We start from the raw sequence: 19,621 nt of genomic DNA, 5'->3' as shown, positions 1-19,621 counted from the left end.
TAAGACTAAGAAAACTTGTTAATCAATTTATGCCAAAAACAAATGACGAAAGATGTATTTTCTTGTATATTTATATCAAAATCTCATTACCTTTACTTCCTGGAAAACGGAACTTCATCGTGTACCGGGAGGCGTACATAAAAATTCCAACCAATAAAACTCAAATAAAACTCAAATAAAACATCACAGATTTTTGAACAGTCACGCCTCTCCGCCCCTCCCATCCAATAAAACTGCCTTTCTCTCCCTAACTCATATCCCATTGGTTTGCACTTTTGAATGATCCCTCCCTGCGTTATGTCCTGCCCCAACATCCTGTTTCAACAGGAAATACATCACATTAAGGAAGCAAGATGCTCTCAAAATGCCGTTTCAATGTGACTTTAATATCCCTTTAAAATGCAAAGTTATAATTTTTATTCTGCATCTGACCAAAAATGACAAGTTTTTGAGTTACTCCATCGTCAGTGTGAAGATCATTATCTTTTTTTAGATGATTTGAGAAGTTTGCAACGTCTTTTTCTTCCATTTGTGAGTGTGAGTTCCCTTTGCATCTAAGTTATCATTGGATTTTTGGGCTTGTTTTTGAACAATCAGCGCAGATTCACTTTGTGCCATTTAAACTGCTCTCTAGCCCCGGTCTGATCCCTTACCCTCAGTGTCCGTGTCTCTGCGCTGGCTCTTCATGCTGATCTCGGCCTTCAGCGTGGTGATCTCCAGCTCGTACTCCTGGGCCGTGGCGTGGAGGCGCTGCAGCTCCGCCCGCAGGCGACACAGCTCCTCCTGCAGGGAGGCGATGTCGTTCTCCCTCTCTGCCGCCGCCTCCTCCGCCGCCTGCTGCAGCACCAGCACCTCCTCCTGCGCCGAGCGGAGCTCCTCCTGCACCTCGCCCAGCTCGCTCTCCTTCTCCTCCTCCAGGCTGTCCATCTCCTCCTGCACTGACCGGAGCTGGGCTGGAGAAGAGAAGAGAAGAGAAGAGAAGAGAAGAGAAGAGAAGAGAAGAGAAGAGAAGAGAAGAGAAGAGAAGAGATTTGAGGAGAGCAGAGAAGAAGATAAGAGAAGAAAATAGGGTGTAAATAGAGTTGAATCGAGTAGAAGAGAAGAGAGTGGAAGGAAAGAGAATAGTAGAATAGTCAAAGAGAAGAGTTGAATAAATTAGAAAAGAAGAAGAGAGTAGAAGAGAAGAGAAGAGCAGAGCAGAGAAGAGAAGAGAAAATGTGAAAATGTAAGCTGCCAGAGACTTATAGATGTTGTTCCTTCCACTTTTCAGCCCAATAGTGTACTTTTGGAGTACTATTTTTTGCAGTCAAGTGAATTTGTATTATATGACACTAGATGTAGATATTATCATTTTTAGAAGGCAGTCTGAACTACTTTTTCTAGGTAACTTTAATGGACAAAACGATTGTAGCTTCCCCAACACTGGAGACTACAGATCCTCTACTCCTCCCTCTCAGCTCCTCTGATCACATCTTTAATGAAAGGACTCCATCAGCTCAAGTTCACTCACTCAGACGTGAGTCCATTACTGGGGATGACAAATCTTTTCATCCTCACTAAAAACAACAAAAACCACCTGGCTGTGGGCCTTGGGGTGGATGTAATATTGTCTAGCTGCCTGTAATAGAACACTACCGGTCCTTTGGCAGAGCAGTGAAGAGTTTAATGCAACTATTTCTATTAGTTTCTCAAAGTAATGTCTTCTCCACTGTCATCAGGCTCCACAGAGAGAGATATAAAGCGGCAGGTCATTAATCCGTAAACATTATTCGGCACAGCAACAACGATATTTCATGAGATGTGGGGGGAAATATAATCGCATTACACTCATTTGTCACAAGCAGATGCGCTAATGAAATGGTTTCAGCTGAGGTGTGTGTGCGCGCGTGTTTACCTTGCAGCCTCTGAATCTGTCTGGTGAAGCTCTCAGCCTGGTGGGCGCTGGCCAGGCGCTCGTCCTCCAACAGACCTGGGAGCAGAGAAGAAGAAATCAGGATGGATTGGAGGAGAATTAGGCTGAGATCACACTTCATTTTCTTTGGTCTAAACCAGTGGAAAAGTTGACTTTATTGCATTTTTGTATTTGGTTCATTTAGGTTCACACTGCCCAATTACAAGAGAATGAGGGCTTGTAAACATAAGTCACATGGACTCTCAGCTCATTTAATCGTTTTGGTTTTGGTAACCTGTCATCCTGCCAGGGTAGAGATTTTGGCGGTGGCTTTTGGCTTCTCTGGTGTTCATACCAGTTAAGAACACATGAAGAAATAGCTGAATATGAGCTTCAGTCCAGACTGCAGTTTGCCCTCGCTTCATTTTATGCTCAGCTTTCCCTGCATGAGGAACTGCTGGCTATCAGTTGTCAACATCCATCTCCTTATACCCATAAAACTTTGTGTTTTGGGGTCTTTTCCTGTAGTTCGGACTACGTTCTCACTCCTAATAAACCGCACCACAGCTCTATTGGAAGAGGACAGAGACTCACATTTACAGGCGTCTTGGTGCCGTTCTTTAAACACCCTTTGTCACTTTGGAAAGTTAGTTTGGAACTTTGGAATTAATGCCAACAATATGGATTAAGTTTGTACAATGGACATACGTACATTCTGACACATTTACCGTGCCATGGAGCTGTTTGGGATGGAAGGCGAATTTCAGAGAAGTCTTACATTAAAGTAGTATAAGATTAGATAAACTTTAATCAACCCCATGGGGAGATTAGCAATAGGATACAGCGAAGAAAAATAGAATATTTAAATAAGAGTAGAGCAAATGGGAGGGATATATAAACATACTCAACTGACAATTTCAACTTTAACAAACACATTCATTAGAAATGGATGGATGAACACATGAAAAAAGTATGGATTGAGAGTGTGTGCAAAATAGCAGCAGTAGTAGCAGCAGAGCTTACTGAGACAAAAATATTGAATATTGAAATTGAAATGTGCTGTATGAAATAAGCAGAAATGCTAAAACTAATCTATTATGCAATAAAGACAAAAGACGGGAATGTGATAATATCAAGAAAAACAATGTATCAAAATTACAGCATGCAGACATGATGTGCAAAAATGTGCATTGTATTCACATTAGTTGGTAACGGAAAGCCACACATTGATGGAAAGTGTCTAGGTGTGTAGATTTGTAAAAACTGTATACCTTCCAAATATATTTACAATTTACAGATGTAGATAACATGTAGAGAACACGCAGATTTGGATATGTGTATAATGAGCTGTTCACATGATCACAAACCCCCGGATGGAGGAACTACAGTATATGTGCAGGAAAGGTGATGTCTGTTTTCATCCATATTATAATTAGAGCATATTTGTGGATGGATATGAAAGCACTGTGGATGTTCAGATTTGGATATGTGCATTATGAGCTGTTCACATGATCACAAACCCCAAATAGAGGAACTATATGTGCAGAAAAAGTGATGTCTGTTTTCATCATCCCTATTATAACCAGAGCATATTTGTGGATGGATATGAAAGCACTATGGATGTTCAGATTTGGATATGTGCATTATGAGCTGTTAACATGATCATAAAACCCAGATGGAGGCACTATATGTGCAGAAAAAGTGCCACACTGATGTCTGTTTTCATCATCCCTATTATAATCAGAACATATTTGTGGATGGATGTGAAAGTGCTATGGAGTAATATCATGACAGATGGAATGAGCAGGTGATGTTTTTGTGCTGATGGTGGTCCGGTTGAGCTTCCCACCCCAACCGTGGACAGCTGACCAGCAGCTTGTCAATTCATACCATTAGCATACACACACACACACACACACACACATGATGGGACCAACCCTGCAGCTCCAGGAAGCTCTCCTCGTGTCTCTGGGAAACCTCCCTGGTCTCCTCCAGCTCCAGCAGCAGCTGCAACACCTGGGCCCTCAGCTCCTCCAGCTCCTCCTCTTCTTCCTCCTCTCCCGCTCCCCCTCCTTCTTCTCCTTCTCCTCCTCTCTCCTCCTCCTCCTCCTCCTCCTCCTCCTCCTCCCCCTTCTCCTCTTTCACCTCCTTCTCCTTCCCCTCCTCCTGCTGGCCCTTCTCTCCGTTCCCCACCGCCACCTCCTTCTCCTCCCTCTCGTAGTTCTCCTCCATGGACTCCCTCTCTTTGGCCGTCAGAGCGTCTCCCCCCATGCCCGGCTTCTCCACCTTCAGGTCGCACATGTCATCTAGGAGACAGAGAGAGAGATAGGCAGACACAGACAGAGAGAGAGAGAGAGAGAGAGAGAGAGAGAGATTTACCACCTTTGTTACAGGTTTCTTATGATATCACAAAAACATATTGATCCCAACCTACCAAACAGCTGATGAATGCCATGTTAGACTGTTAAAAAGCAGCCATTGGCAATATAACTTGCATTTCTGGGTCCATTTAGCTCTTTGGTGGTTAGCAGAAACTTTTTCAGCGATCTAAAACATCAGCCATAAGTGTCTGTTTTTGGTGTCAGTGCCTAAGAATCAAAGATCTTGGGCGTCTTTCTAGAGCTGCAATTTTGCACTGAATCACGACAGTTGCTTCAATAGACCAGAATACAATACAGTTTATATGCCAATACGCCCAACTTTGATTGAAAGCAACAAGTTCACGCCCTTTCTCTGGGGGGTGTTGAAAAGCATTCTGGGAAACGTAGGAAATCACTAACTGAAGTAGAAGTAGACGAGGGACATTACAACACTTCATCACAAAACTCCTGGAATGCATTGATGACACAGATGATATCTAACAGTAGAAGAAGATCTAAAGGGGAGTTTTCCTTTAACAGCGTTGCACATTTACACAGTCGCATAAACACATTAGGGCCACAGACCCCCGTTTCATGAGATTTAGTCCAGGGGCCCACGTTGTTGTTTAGTATTGAATTTTCTACATTGTACGTGATGAGATAATAGTGGTGAGAAATGAAACCTAGGATTACAATAGTCATTCTTGAACATTTTCTACTGGGTAATTCCTAGTGAAATATAGTGAAATTAAATTATTCCTCAATTTGCTTGAGTCCTGCAGGAGCCCCTCAAGCGCCCCACTTTAGAAACACTGTTGAATGGGTCCATCTAGTGGCCATCATGGAGAACAAACAGGGTTTCCCAGCTCTCCTATCCTCACTATGAGCATGAAGATTCAATAATGACAAGACAAGGGAGGGTTTCTTTTTTCTCTTTTTTTTTCACAGAAATACATACTTACACCTGTAATGCGCACATCCAAATCATCCAATTTGTGCACATTTGACAAGGTGTACAGTTTTCTTTACAATGCACATCCACACACCTAGACACAAATTTTTCACTTGTCATGCTGAACATATTTCATTCTTTTGGGAATATTCTCATATCATACATATTTTTGTATCAATAATCTCTACCGCTACTACTGCTGCTATTCTGCACACCCTCTTCATGCTGTAATCCATATCTTTTCACGTGTTGCTGAAATTGTCTGTTGCGCTTGTTCGCATGACTCTTGTTTTGTGATATTCCTTTTTATATTCTATTTATGCCGTGGCCATTTGCTGCTGCAGCGACCCAATTTCCCTCAGAGAATTATTAAAATTTCATCTTATCTTTTGATGAGACAGAGGAGTCACATTTAAACAAACACAGTGAGGATAATGTCAAACAATTATAGATATTGATGATTGTCTATTGTACTTATTTTCAAGCCAAATAATGTACCACCCCAATATGAATGGATGAAGTTTGACTGCAATAACTGCTGTTTTTGGTTTTTGAAAATGTACATTTTGTATGCTGTTTTGGCAATATCCTATAAAGTCACTGAATGGAAGTGAAATGGAGAGCATGGTGAAGACAGACCAGCAGAGCTTCCCATCATTCCTCCTGCTGTCGTCCTTCATTCCTGTCTGTCGTCATCGTCTAAAAATAGATCCTCTCCCCTTCCTCCTCACTCTCTTTACCTCTTCTCTTCACCTCCCCCTCCACTCTTCACCTCTCTCTCCCCAAACACATATGCTATCCGTCCCTTTCCTGTCATCCTCATTATCATCTTATAATCCTCATCTTCGGATTCATACTCTCGTCCTCTTCACTCCTCACAAACCTCACACTCCTTCTCTTTCGTTTCTGTCTGTTGTTTTCCCCTCCACTAACCCCCACATTCTCATATTTCCTCCCTTTTTCCTGTCTCATATCCTTCCATCACTGTAGGAAGGTACAATTCCTTTGTAACTATAATATGCATTTACATCATGAAGGACAGGTTCATGCCAGGTTAGATCTCACTAATTCATTGGCTAATTAATTTCTCTCTCTCTCTCTCTCTCTCTCTCTCTCTCTCTCTCTCTGGTGATGCTAGCACATCCACTGCAGTCCTGTATATGTGCATCAATCTGCAGTGCAGGCACTGATGGATCCAGTGCAACGCGTATCACACCACCATCCTAAACCAGTGTGTTTGTGTGTGTGCAGGTGTGCCTTTACGCCTTGTGTGTTTTTATTCCTGTGATTGAGGGAGGCATGAATCACACAGTACAAACAGTAATTAACAGGGGAGAGTCACACACGGGGTCTGTAAAGATCGTGAAAATGAAAACACCTGTAAGTGCCAAGAAACCTCAACTAAAGACAGCTAAAGCTGAATTTAAGCCTTGAATTTAGCCTTGATAATTATATTCAAGACATTTTAAGACTTTTTCCAGGACCTGCAGTTACGCTGACGCAAGTCAAGCGGACTGGAAACTCAAAATAGCCCATATATGTCTGTCTGTGTTAGTCGCCTTGCATCTAATAGACAAACTGATGATACAGTTTGCACAGTGCAACATATCACCTTCCACAGGCAGTGATAGTGATTGTTTGTGGTTCTGATGTCAGATGAATCACAATGATTTAAATGTGATTAGAATGAATTTCTAGTTCAGACTGGATCACTTTAATAATACAGAAAATATATATACATATATATATATCTCAACATGTCTACATGTCTAGACACTGCAGTACGGCCCATAATGTCATAATGTCATTATTATGTATTGCATATATATCAATATTTTTAAAATTGTATGATTCTCCATCTTTTCATAATGCACAAATCTCACATGGTCTGTAAGTCAATACTGCTGCTGCTATATTTGCACACCCTGTCAATACTGGAATCCATACTTTTTTTTGCACATTTTATTACAAGGTCAGTCTTCTCGCTTCGGATAATGCTACTCGCCTACAATCACTCAACACAGTGTACATTTTGCCAGTCTCCCACACAAAACTGCCAGACTTCATATCATTTACTATACTTAGCATTTAGCTTTAGAGCTGCTCCAAGTTCCCTGTTTTCACTTTTGACCTAATGCTAGTCGCCTACTATCACTCAACATAGTGTATGCTAAAGTGTTAGCATGAAGCACAGGAGCCAATGATCTCCCAGGGATACATGGATGATTTTGGTGTCTATGTTCTCATTACTTAACAGGTACGTTAAGTTTGATGTATCCCTTAAAGGAATGCACATAGCACAATGGCTGCAGATGGCGTACCACAGGGAGCATACTCAGGTCCTGTTCTATTTTTGCCCCGACCCACCAGCTCCTCCTGTTCCCTCTGTTGTCTTTAAAATGACCGCTGAATGTGGCTGGGGCTTGAGGATGCAACAGAGTAGAGCGTAATTTCCTGCTTTTGAAGCTATGACTATGATTTTTTTTTTTTTACTGTGCACTGTGTGTGTGTATGTGTGTATTCTTGTACTTCCATCTTTGTGAGAATCAAAGTTTTAGACCGTCGGAGTGACAACATTTTGGTCCTCACTTCCTCAAGAGGCTATTTTAGGATTAGGACTTGGGTTTTAGGTTAAGATTAGAATTAGGACTAGGTTTAGGTTAGGGTAAGGGTTAAGGTTAAGATTTTAATTGGGGGTTAGGGAATGAATGTAGTGAATGAAAGGTCCTCATAAGGACAGAAGTACAAGGATGTGTTAGACTTTCCTGATGCAAGCCTGAAAGTAACTCTAGCTCATTAAAGCTGACACCATAACAATCCCCATCACAGCAGTATAACTGGGGGCTCTGCCACTGACTGCGACCAATTTACTTGTTAATCTATCTCAATCAATATCATCTAGATGTGAATGAGTAGGGGGGAGAAAGCTAGCAGCTATTTCTGTCATTCAGAGGCTGTTAGCAACGGCAGCCAGACAGATAGATTGGGCTAACAGAGCCCTAGGGGACAGAACACTGAGGTAAACAACACACACACACACACACACACACACACACACACACACGCACAGAGTTTGTAGATAAGGTAAGACGAGTGCCAATTTTCCGCTGCAATTTCAGGAAGATGAGCCCTATAATTGATTTAAACCTTGTCATTGAGTACCGGAGACATTTTCACCTTCCATCCTTCCTCCTCCTCCTCCTCCTCCTCCTCCCTCTATAGTGAATGCTGCAGGCCAACATCCTTCAGGTCTGCGCCTTTCAACCTACTGATTGGCTGGGTGTCTTGGCACGCAGCCAATCCAAGCTTCCCATCATTATTATCTTACTGGCTGAAGCAGCATCGTTGTTAGAGGGGTCATTCAATCGTCACTCCGTCATCATCCCACTGTCCGTCCCTTACTATCTGTAATTCACTCTCTCCCTTCAGCCTCAATCTCCTCCCCCCTTTCCTCTTTATTTGCACTCGACACCTCTCACTTTTTTGTTTCTGTATGCTTCCCTTTTGTCATTTTTCTCTGCCTGTCTCAGTCTTGCTTATTAGATACAAGGGTTTGAACCTGCAGAGCGAGACCTGTACTCCCCAGTAATCCGAACAGCTGCCTGCCATTAGCATCTTTGTCCATGTGTCCAATTGCAGCAGCTGCTCACATGGAGGGGGCGGGGTTTCATGACCCACTAGTCGCCACTGCGTCAGAAAGCCACACCTCGGTTGCCATGGCCACCGCATGCAAGATGAGTGACACTCTTACTACAGCATATTGGTTAGGGATATAGTAGGTCAATAGGTTTTTTCTCTGTAATTTCCAAAGGTTGATTAGCTGAAAATGTAAATTCTAAGCAAGAAAATCAAAGAAGGGCTATTTGCCAGGTTGAGGGGAATGAGCCATTCACATGGACACACTAACATTAGTATCTGAAAGACAGTGGGGAATGTAATCTCCATCACTACAGGTTAGGCCTCAGATTGAAATCAGATTAGAAAGGGAGTTCAATCTTTGTGCAGGATCATCACCTTGTTGCCACTTCTTACTTTTGAACACTGCTGAACTGAAGTAGCTGCACTTAAAGCAAGGTGAAATGCCTCTGGTGTTCCTAGGGTGACAACAGCAGTATAACGGATTTGCTAATTATTTGAATGTGCGATGAGATGGTGACATATGATGATAATGGATTTGAATGGTAGATGGGTTAGGCTTGGATATAAAAGTGATATTAACCCACACACACACACACATTATATCAACATTTACATTTTAGACATGATATCTTAAATGAGTGCAAAGGTCAGCCCATATTCCTGTGACCAAAGAGCCATCATGTAGTGCAAAGTGCTAGAAAAACGAATAGAATAAGAGTTTGGCAAAAAAAACAGAACATATGGTTTCATAGACCTAAAGTAACACACCTAAGCAAACTCTCCCTCTCTCTCTCTCTTTCTCTCTCTCTCTCTCTCTCTCTCACACACACACACACACACACACATCACATCACATCAGACACATTCAAATTCTCTCAAGTGTATCTGATGAGGATGTGATGACATTGAAGATGCAGGTTGAATACTGAGGACCACAGCACACTCCTCCCTCTCTTTCTTTATCTCCAGCTCTCTCTCCCGCCTTCCATTTCCAATCTATCATAAATCCATCTGGCTAACACTGGCATTTTATCACTCCCCAAGTGAACATTACTTCAGTGCACCTACACACCTACCTTTAAACACTCACACACACACAAATCAATGGTGGCCTTGATGAGAAAAAGCCATAGATCCAGGGGCCGAGAGAAAAGGAGACAGAGCTGGAATATCAATGGCTCAGTATCAGCACTCAGCTGCTAAAAGTACCCCGAACACCACATCCCTCCATCCTCAGTATCCTCTCCTCCACACTCCCTGTTTCCTCTCTGTGATGCATCTCATCCATTTATACTCAAGACATAATGAGTGCGCAGTGTTGGGGAAGCTACTTTGAAAGTCTAATTTTACAAGCTCCCAATTACTTCACTTTGGAAGAAGTTGAACTACAGAAACATAGTTTTGTTAACTAAACTTACTTAGAAAAAGGAGTTTAAGCTGCTTTGCAAAAAAATTATCATATCTACATCTGCAATGTCATATAATACAAATCACATGACTGTGAATGGTAACTTTCTGTTGTGTAACCAGGTGGTAAAATAATAATATCTACTGGAAATAAAAATCCATGTGGATGAAGTTCTCCGTTGCTGCGATCCGGCTGGGGATGCTTACTTTGGACAGCAGGGGGCGTGGGTTCACAATTTCCTGGAGCGGTATACCTGCTGAGTGGTCAGGGAACGCTGGGAAAATACAGGAAGTATAATGCGCTACTTTTCGCTGGGGATGGCCACTGGTTCCAACGGATTGCAGATGGTTGTGGACTGAAAACCTCACATGTGCGAGCAGTTTGCTATCTGTGAATTCGAGGTGCCACTGCCGTATTTGTGCCACATTTGTGCCAAGTTGTCACCATTTCTGTGATGTGTTATCTGTACTAGAATAGTACTGAGTTTCTTTTTTTTTGTTTATTATTTTTTGCTAAATGTTTCTTTTGTAAATTTGAAAGCCTGGCCTTCAGTGGAAGCCAAGCTTTCTTATAAGCTACTCTCCATAATTGGGGAAAACTAACAGAAAAGGAAATAAAGTCCCCACAAAATAGCATTTGAAGTTGTGTGTTCAATTTATCCCGGCTTCAGTTGTATATACTTAAAATACTTAAAATTAAAATAAAGGAATAAAAAAGGGAGGTTGAATGAACATGAGAGGTACAGATAAAAACAATAAAAAGAAAATAAAAGGATTGAATAATACAATCCCTTCTTTTCTTGCAAAGACAAAAACAGTTGGTAATTGCAGTAATACCTCAAAATGACAAAAAAGTAATAAACTACTATACCAAAAGTATCAGAATTTTAATTTAGTTAAACTACCACCAAGCTCCTGCAAAATGTAGCTAAACTACTAGTTTAATTACATGTAGAGAAACTACTAACAGCACTGTGAATACATCATGAAAAACAGAGTGAGACAAGGGAAGAGGAGCAGAGAAGGATGCTGGTTTAGAGCATATACATTCTGAGCAAAAGTTAAAAGGTTAAAAAAATAGAGGGTGATGCAGGAGTAATAGTGGAGAAAGGTGAGGTGTGATATATCAAAAGCTAAAGCGGACGAGCTTGTGATCACTGGTATTAATATTTACTCCTGTAGAGTCCCAGTTCAATTTGTTTTACTGGGACTCACAGATCGATTCCAGACAAACAACATCCTCAGCCCAGGGCATTCCAGTCACAATGATTAACTGGGAGATTTGGAAAATACTTAGCATAAAAACACACATACAGACAGATAGGAACACACACACACAAACAGAGGAAATTTTCACAAGAATCTATATCTATGACTAATCTGATTTCACCTATTGCCCCTGCACTGAGTGGAAATGATGAACAGTGTTTAGGATATGAAATTACTGACTGTTCTTCCTCTCTATGGTCCTCTCCCGCCGGAGTAACACACATAAACAAAAATGATCCATTAAGAAAAGCATTTATGTAATTAAGTATTTTTCATTTATGTTTAAGAACCACTTGTTAACCCTTTACTAAGCATTGCAAGCATCAGTTGTAACTTTATCATGTCCCACATAATGCTTATTTATATTTTACAAATCATTTGTTAATGATTTGTAATACCTATCTATGTATAAGTGTTAAATAAATGTATAAATGTTATGACAACAACTAAAATTGAGTACAGCAATCAAAAATCATTGATTTAATTTCTTAAGTTATAAATGATTAATTTATTACCATGTCATTAATTAATTATTAAATAATGTAAATTACATAATTTACTACTGAGTGTACAAGGTAGAAAATGAACTAATCATCAATTAGTTGTTACTTGACCATTCAATAATAATTAATAAATATTAAGTAATGATTAATTCACCATTTATGACAAATCCTTATATCGTCCTATAAAGTGTTACCAATACTTAATTTAATGCAATTTCATAAATGACAATACATCATCTACTGCTTTTCATTTCACAGAATTACTTAATACAAATTGATGGAAACCTGTCATACAATTGAAATGCGTAAATCTTACAAAATTGATTTTTTTTTTGGAGTGCACCCATCACTGACCTAACTTCCACAGTCACAAACAGAGACAGAAAGAACACTGTGCAAACACCGAAATATGGTTCAGCATGGTGCCCTCCCACACAGCCACAAAATAATGACAACCCTAGTAGATAAATTGTCTAAAGAAATAGAGGTCCAATGCACCAGTTTACACTGCATGAGGGCAAAGATCGGAAAACCAACATTAAGCATCTCGTAGACACATACACACGCCAAGTAAACACGGACGTGTGGAACACTTAGTGTGGAAGAGTCACATGAACACGCGTGGTCTGGTTGCGCGCAAGCATGAAAGTTTTCAAAAACAACAGCTGTAGTGAAGATTTGCTGAATAATGGTGTAAATATAGGCATTTTCCACTAACAGTGTGATCGTTTGGCTTCAGAAGACTTGGATTATGCTGCACGAGCTATATGGAGTAATTTTTATGGTCATTTTTTGCTCTTTTTGGAACTCAAAAGATCGGTCCCCATGGACTTCAGTTGTTTTGGAGAAGTCTGCTACAAAGTTGTGCTGGCACACATGTGGACTAACTGCTGGCATGAGGGTGAGAAGATAATGACAGAATTTTCATTTTTGTCTGAACTATTCCTTTAAAGGCCCTGACACACCAGGTCGACGGTCAGCCGTCGGCCAATGTCGGGCTGTCGGTAAGCATCTGTGTACCTAGTTTTTGCGGTGTGTCCCGCACCGTCGGCACTAGTCGGACCCTGTTGGCGGCTTTTCGGCCGATTGAGCATGTTGAATCGGCGTCGGAGCCCGTCGGTGAGAGAGATCACTCCGATTGGTAGTTCGTGTTTTGCCTCTTGATGATTGGACTGATAAATTCCTTCAACATGTGGAACTGAACAGGAAAGAGCCGAGCGACATTTTTAAAATCGGAGGTTTCATTTATCTCCAGCTCTCGACACAGGTTCGGGAAAGCCCCTTGAGCCTGTCGCTGGAGTATCCATGACCAAGGGCTGACAACGCCAGTGCCATTTGCAACTTCTTATCAAACATATGGTATGGAGAGTTATTTCCCCTCACGCAGGCGCAGAACGTACGTGCTAGTTGGCCGTCGGGTGTAGTCTTTGCAGTGTGTTCAAGTGCAACTTTTTGGACCAGACGCAGGCGACGTGAGGTGACGCAACAGTCGGCCTTCGTCGCCGCTGGTTCTTTGACGTCGGTTTGGTGTGTCAGGGCCTTAAGAGTAACCAGGCATCACTAGGATTAACTAGGAAGGTACAACTGTGTTGCATCTGCATAACAATGAAGCGTTATTGTGCCTGCATATTATGCGACCAAGAGGGAGCATGTATATTAAGAAGAGAATGGGGCCTAGAATTGAACCTTGGGGTACACCCCAAGCTAAATTTGGCAGAAGAGAAAACAAAGCTACCTAATGCAGCAGAGAAATGCTGTCAGAGAAATATGATCTAAACTAATCAAGAGCCAAGCCATTAATTCCAATATTAGTCTTAAGGGGATCAAGTAAAATGTTATGATCCGCAGTATCAAATGCCGCACTGAGATCCAGCAGGGCTACGATTGAGCAATGACCAGCATCACCAGCTAAATGGACATTGGACATTCTCAGTGCTGGGCCCTGATCTGAAACCAAACTGTCAGTCTTTTTTGGTAATCTATTGAATATTCCAATGGTTAACTAAATAATCGGATAAAACACTTTTTTTAAAAGCTTTACCTGTAACTGTAACAAGCTGTAACTGAGCATCAGTAAATTTTTCCCTTCTTAGTATCTGCTGCACTATAAAATCAACGTGACCAGCATTGCGTGATAAATACAAAATAAGAAACAAGAAAAAAACGTACTTTGACAAAGACAATATGTCACGTTAGTTTTTAACAGTAAAGAGAGCTATTTTAAGAGAAACAATGTTGCAGTCTTTATGTTATTGTGATTTTTTGACAAGTCCCCTATCCCAAGAAAAAACATTTTGTTGTGCCAGCAGCACAAGAAAAGAAAACAGAGCTTACTGAAAGAGACTGAAAGACATTCAAATTTCAGGGTTTCCAAACTGTTTTTCTGTAGCTGTCGTCAGGGAGGAACCTCCATCATATCGGAGGTGGACGGTGTGACTGGTATCCAATATTCAAAATAAACCCAATATTGGCTCAGTGTATTGGTCTAGCCCTAAGCGAGTGGTGTTGGTGTCGATCTCTCTCCCCCTCTTTATGAATGTTTGTGTGAAAGAGAGGCTGACAGGAAAGAGGAAGAGAGAGAGAGAGAGTGATGCAGAATGTCGCACTCAGATCAAAAGAGACTGAGATGCAGTGGGTGGAGTAGATCCACCACGACCATCCTTTCTCTCTCTCTCTCTCTCTCTCTCTCTCTCTCTCTCTCTCTCTCTCTCTCTCTGCACTCCCCCCTCTGCATCTCTTCTTTCTCCTCTCTGCCTCTCTGCCTGTTCATGCAGTAGCAGCAGTGGATGATTTGCCAGTCAAATCAGGTAAGGACAGCTCTCTTCTCTCATGCAAAGAAACACGTAAGTGAAAAGGAAACCCACGCCGGCACAAAAATACCAGAAACATCAACTGGGTATGGCAAGGTATAGGCACTCTCCATACCATAGCCTGATAATTGCTAAATCTTGTAGTTTTTATCATATAGTATTTATCATATAGTTTTATTATATAGTAGAGAGTAAAGCAAGAATGCCCAGAATTCAAGAACAAAGTTCCCTGTAAGCTGATGGTTTGGTGACCTATGTCTAATAAATAATATCTTATCAGGCATTGGTCTTTGTTTCACTTTGTCCCCAGACGTTTAGCTGATACAAACAGGTTTGGAAGTTTTGGGGGCAAATTATATTCAATGCAGTGACTTTGCCATAGTTTGGGGTGTAGTGTAGTGGATTGACGGCCTTGGGAATAACAGACTTCTTGAACACACACACACACACACACACACACACACACACACACAAACTCTCTCTATTTACATGCACACACTCACCAACAAGCTCAAAGCAGCTTTTTAAGATCACAAAGGATTTTAGCTTTGATCAAAGATGGCAATTTACAAAAGGAGAGAAATCCTAGGGGCTCACATGCTCCATTTCTCCATAGAGATGCTATGGACTCTGTCTGATACACTGTATATACTGTATACAGTGCTAATGTTAACTGAACCTAGCTGCTCAGAAGTTAATTAAAGCCTTGACTCTGAACTGCTGGCAAAATACCACAAAATATTACACTTAACACACCTGAATATACTGGCTAAAGCAGTCTGTGTCTTGGCTAATTAACATGTGTAGCACGCGAGACTCAACAGTGGCTTACAGCTCAAACTTAATCTAAGAAACGTTGATTAGTCATTATCCTGTAATCCACAGGCCATTGAGAGGATAGAGAGACACAGCAACAGTTAGCAGTAGTAATGCTGCCTTCAAGTGCTTCAAGTTATGAATTGAGCGCACATGAGTGAGCCAACAACGTGGTAAATGCAACTGGGAAAGTAGGAATTTTACAGAAGTTGCGAGATATTAGGGGCCACGTCTTGAGGGGGAAATGGCAGAAAGCATGGACAAGTGATGGTAAAAATTTAAAAGTGATGTATACAACAACTTTTGGCACACTTTCTCCTCTTCATTCTGTTGCTGTAGCACAAAGTAGATCTGTGTCATTTGATTTGGACAGTCACCAAAAAGCTACTTTTGCTACAGGACCCATTTTGTTATTATTTCCAACCAAAAAACACTTGAAAACGCAATGCGCCATAGGAGCTTACGAGGAGCGATTGAAAGCAGTTAAGCAAGGGCTTTGTATAGAATATCACACCGATTGTAGGCATTCTACAATTTACAGAGGATTGCAACAAATACTCAGCAGTAATAGCAATTCAATATAGTAAGCTAATAATAAAAGCATCGTGAATGTAATACCATCTTCTGCCCTTTTTCTGTCCTGGCTGATGAAAGGTGTTACTACGGCAGGCTGTCTTTGCCTTCCTCCCTCTGAGGTAAAGCCTGCCTGGATCTAGCTAATCCATCTGTTCAGTAAACAGAGCGCTGGCTGGCGGACTAGCAAGCGTCTAATCACACACACACACATACGCACTCAAACCCACATAAGTCACGACTCATGGCATAGTCAAAAACTCTAGTGTGTGTATGTCTGCACAGACAGGCATACACACACATAAATGATACAGAGACCTAAGTTCTCATACAATAAATTCTTAACCTGGTTATTCAAGTTAAATGTTTTTTGGTCAGCGTATGTAAACGTCATAACTGGGTTAGAATAACCTGGTAAACTCATATTCTGATTATGAGATGGAAGGAAACATCAGTTTTGGTTTTCACAATTTGCACAGACACACACAGCATTATGGTACATTTTCAACCAAAAACATGGCTGCACGCAGTTGCTATTACTATTGGGATCATTATTTATTTCCCCTGTTTTAGAAATAACTACTCACATGGCAACCATGTTTGATTCATGTCATACTCGGGGTGTGAAACGCTATGCACAAGACTGTGAAGCAGATTGAAACAGGCAGACTCAACCGGTGAAAATTTTTAAATATATACCAAAATTGTCCTTCAATAATGTCAGATGAGCAGAGCTGGAGGCCAAATTACCCAAGAAGGTCCAAATCAAAGGCTACAGCAACTGGATTAAAGTGAACATTCATCATTAGCTACTTTATGTTATTAACATAAAGTATTATCTCCTGTAAGTATTAGTAAGTATGTCTATCTCCAAACAAACAAGGTGTAATTCTCATTAACTGTCAGCATTAACAGCCTTTGTCCTTAGTATTAATAATATGTTAATATTATGATGCATATCTATAGTGGCCCTTATTTATTTGACAAATTGTTTATGTTAGCTTTGTCTGCTAGTTAACATTAGCATTAGATTACTTTAGCTGATTAAAACTGATACTGTTGGCTGAGTGCCTTGGCTCCAACTTACACAATTGGACCTATTGGTTTGGCGATAAAATCTAATGTTAACAACATGAAGTAACTGACTGCTAACATTAGATTATATGGCTAGGTGAACCACTAGTGTTAGCTGGTCTTCAACATCATGGATGTTCCCTCAACATCATGGATGTTCCCTCAGTCCACTTGCTGTACTACTTGATTTGGACCTTTCCCAGCTCTGTTCATCTGTCCACAACATCCAAGGAAAATTTTGAGTAAATCTTAAGCAACAACATCTCAGTTTTTATTAAAAATGTTCTTGGTTGCTGAAATTTCTAAAATGTTCTAAGATCTAAAATCTGTCTCTGTATTCTGAATTGCAAAACAATCCAAACCTGTTCATACTTTTTTTTTTGCTGGCAGACCGTTCTGTGGACAGTTTGTTCATGGCAAATAGGATATACTCAATCACAGGGTCTCAAAGGTGCATGTAAGGGATAATGTACAATGCTCTGCTTCAGGGTCAGGGTCCTCAATCACCCTGTCAGGGCTTATTTTGTGATATTGACCAGCTCACTGTTATTTCGCTTATTGCATGGCTATTTACAAAATATTAATCATTTGATGCGAAATATTGATTTTAAACGATTTTATTACAAGCTAAAGTAATTTACAAGCTTCCACCGAAAATTGTTCAGCAGGACTAGAACCAAAGAAACGTCTGTAGCTAGCATCCATGGCTACACTGTTGCAGAGCTGTAACTAGAAAATGTGCTCAGTAGAGCATAGACCTCTGCCATGTCTGACAACACCCCGCAAAGACATTATGCACCTTTTGATGATATGCCACACCCACCACCATGCCCCCTTTTGGCCAATCAGCATGAAAAGTTAATCAGTAGTTAATCAGTTCTTCCTTGGCCCATAACCAACCTTCATACCAAGTTTTGTGCAAATTCGTGCCCAACTTTTTGAGATATCCTCCTAACAGACGGACGGCCGGACGGACGGACGGACGGACGGACAAACACGCAGATGCGGGTGAAAACATTACCTCCTTGGCGGAGGTAACTAGTATCCAAAGCTACACTGTAGCAGAACTTTATATTATTTACTATAGAAATGTCTGGAGTTAGCATCGAAAGCTGCACTGTAACAGAACTGTAGAAACATCTGGAGTTAGCATCCATGGGTTACGTGTTCCTAACAAGCAATGCAAGCAAGCAAAAAGTTAATCATTTATTTCAATCTAACCTAAGCCGTGCATCAGCAAATACAGCGAGCGACGTCTCGCTCTAGTGAAAAATCCGTAGAATCCGATGCGACAAGGAACGTCTTATCACAGAAGTGCAGAGCAGGTGGATTCTGCATGACCCACAGCATTCATTCTACAAAGATGTCTTGAAGAAGGAAGTAAGTTCAATGAATTTGTCAATTTTGCCTACTAGCTTGACAACAAAAAGGCTAAGCTCCTTGATTGGCTCTCATTTTGTACCCCAGCGACATCGGACCACCATCGGACGGAGAGGTAAGGTATTTTCCGCATGTTCTTGAGTTCCATTTGCTCACTCGTCTCGAGTTAGGAGCAAATGTTACACTGTAGCAGAACTGTAACCATAGCAACATAAATAAACCTGGTAAGATTGCCATTCAGCCTCTAACCAGCAATCAAGTTTCATGCTCTCCAAATTAAAGGTAATGTAAAAGATTAGAAAAGATTAGACAAATTTTGTCTGCAGAACCCAACCAGTAACGTCTTTTTGCCACAAGTCGCCAGTTAATTTGATCAGAAATCAACAAAACGGACCAGACTTCTTGACTGCGGAGTGATATGATTAGATGTGAAGTAGCAGTCTGTTATTAAGAAATAACAAACCTCAGAATGTCTTCACTGGCCAATCAGAATTGAGTATTCAACAAAGCCATGTAATACAAACAGTTTAACCTGAGTAAGACCTTGACCTGAGTATGGCCAGTAGCCGGGTTACTCTGTACCTGTAAACATAGTCATTGTCACCTCTCCCGGGGGAGTCTTTCACTCTCTCACACACATACACACACACACACTAACCAGAGGGATCCATGACCTCCTCGATGACTGGTGGCAGGCGCAGTCCGTCCATGGTTGTAGTGGAGGTTGGCAGAGTGCTGGAAGGGAAAGATGTTGACGTTGACCCTTCTGCTGCAGAGCTGGAGAGATGGAGGGAGGCTGGAGGAAAGTCCCAGAGAGAGAGAGAGACAGGGGGGAATACGATGCAGACGGAGCCCGGGAAGGCTCCTCACTCTCCGGGAAGACTCAGCCGCTGCAGCCCCTTCATCCTGGAGCTGAGAGACATAGATGGACCAAGCACTGGAGGGAC

General features: G+C 41.3%; 1 protein-coding gene across 1 annotated transcript; it reads right to left on the bottom strand.

Moving 5' to 3' along the window:
* Positions 1-630: 630 nt before the first annotated feature.
* Positions 631-19,384, bottom strand: LOC144538140 (uncharacterized). The gene is made up of 5 exons (XM_078282230.1): positions 19,333-19,384; positions 4,085-4,197; positions 3,829-3,898; positions 1,895-1,969; positions 631-953 (listed from the first exon to the last, which is right to left on the bottom strand). The coding sequence occupies exons 1-5, from the start codon at positions 19,382-19,384 to the stop codon at positions 631-633; spliced, it is 633 nt and encodes a 210-aa protein (XP_078138356.1).
* Positions 19,385-19,621: the final 237 nt, after the last annotated feature.

This window comes from Centroberyx gerrardi, chromosome 24 (assembly GCF_048128805.1).
Source record: "Centroberyx gerrardi isolate f3 chromosome 24, fCenGer3.hap1.cur.20231027, whole genome shotgun sequence".
NCBI lineage: Eukaryota > Metazoa > Chordata > Actinopteri > Beryciformes > Berycidae > Centroberyx > Centroberyx gerrardi.
This window is presented reverse-complemented; position numbering and strand designations above follow the sequence as displayed.

Excerpts from the sequence above, each read along its gene's own strand:
- LOC144538140 (XM_078282230.1), bottom strand. The coding sequence starts at position 19,384 with ATGGACGGACTGCGCCTGCCACCAGTCATCGAGGAGGTCATGGATCCC. Across the intron at positions 1,970-3,828 it reads GAGCTTCCTGGAGCTGCAGG|GTCTGTTGGAGGACGAGCGC; the intron begins GTTGGTCCCATC and ends CTCTGCTCCCAG. Across the intron at positions 954-1,894 it reads ACAGATTCAGAGGCTGCAAG|CCCAGCTCCGGTCAGTGCAG; the intron begins GTAAACACGCGC and ends TCTCTTCTCCAG.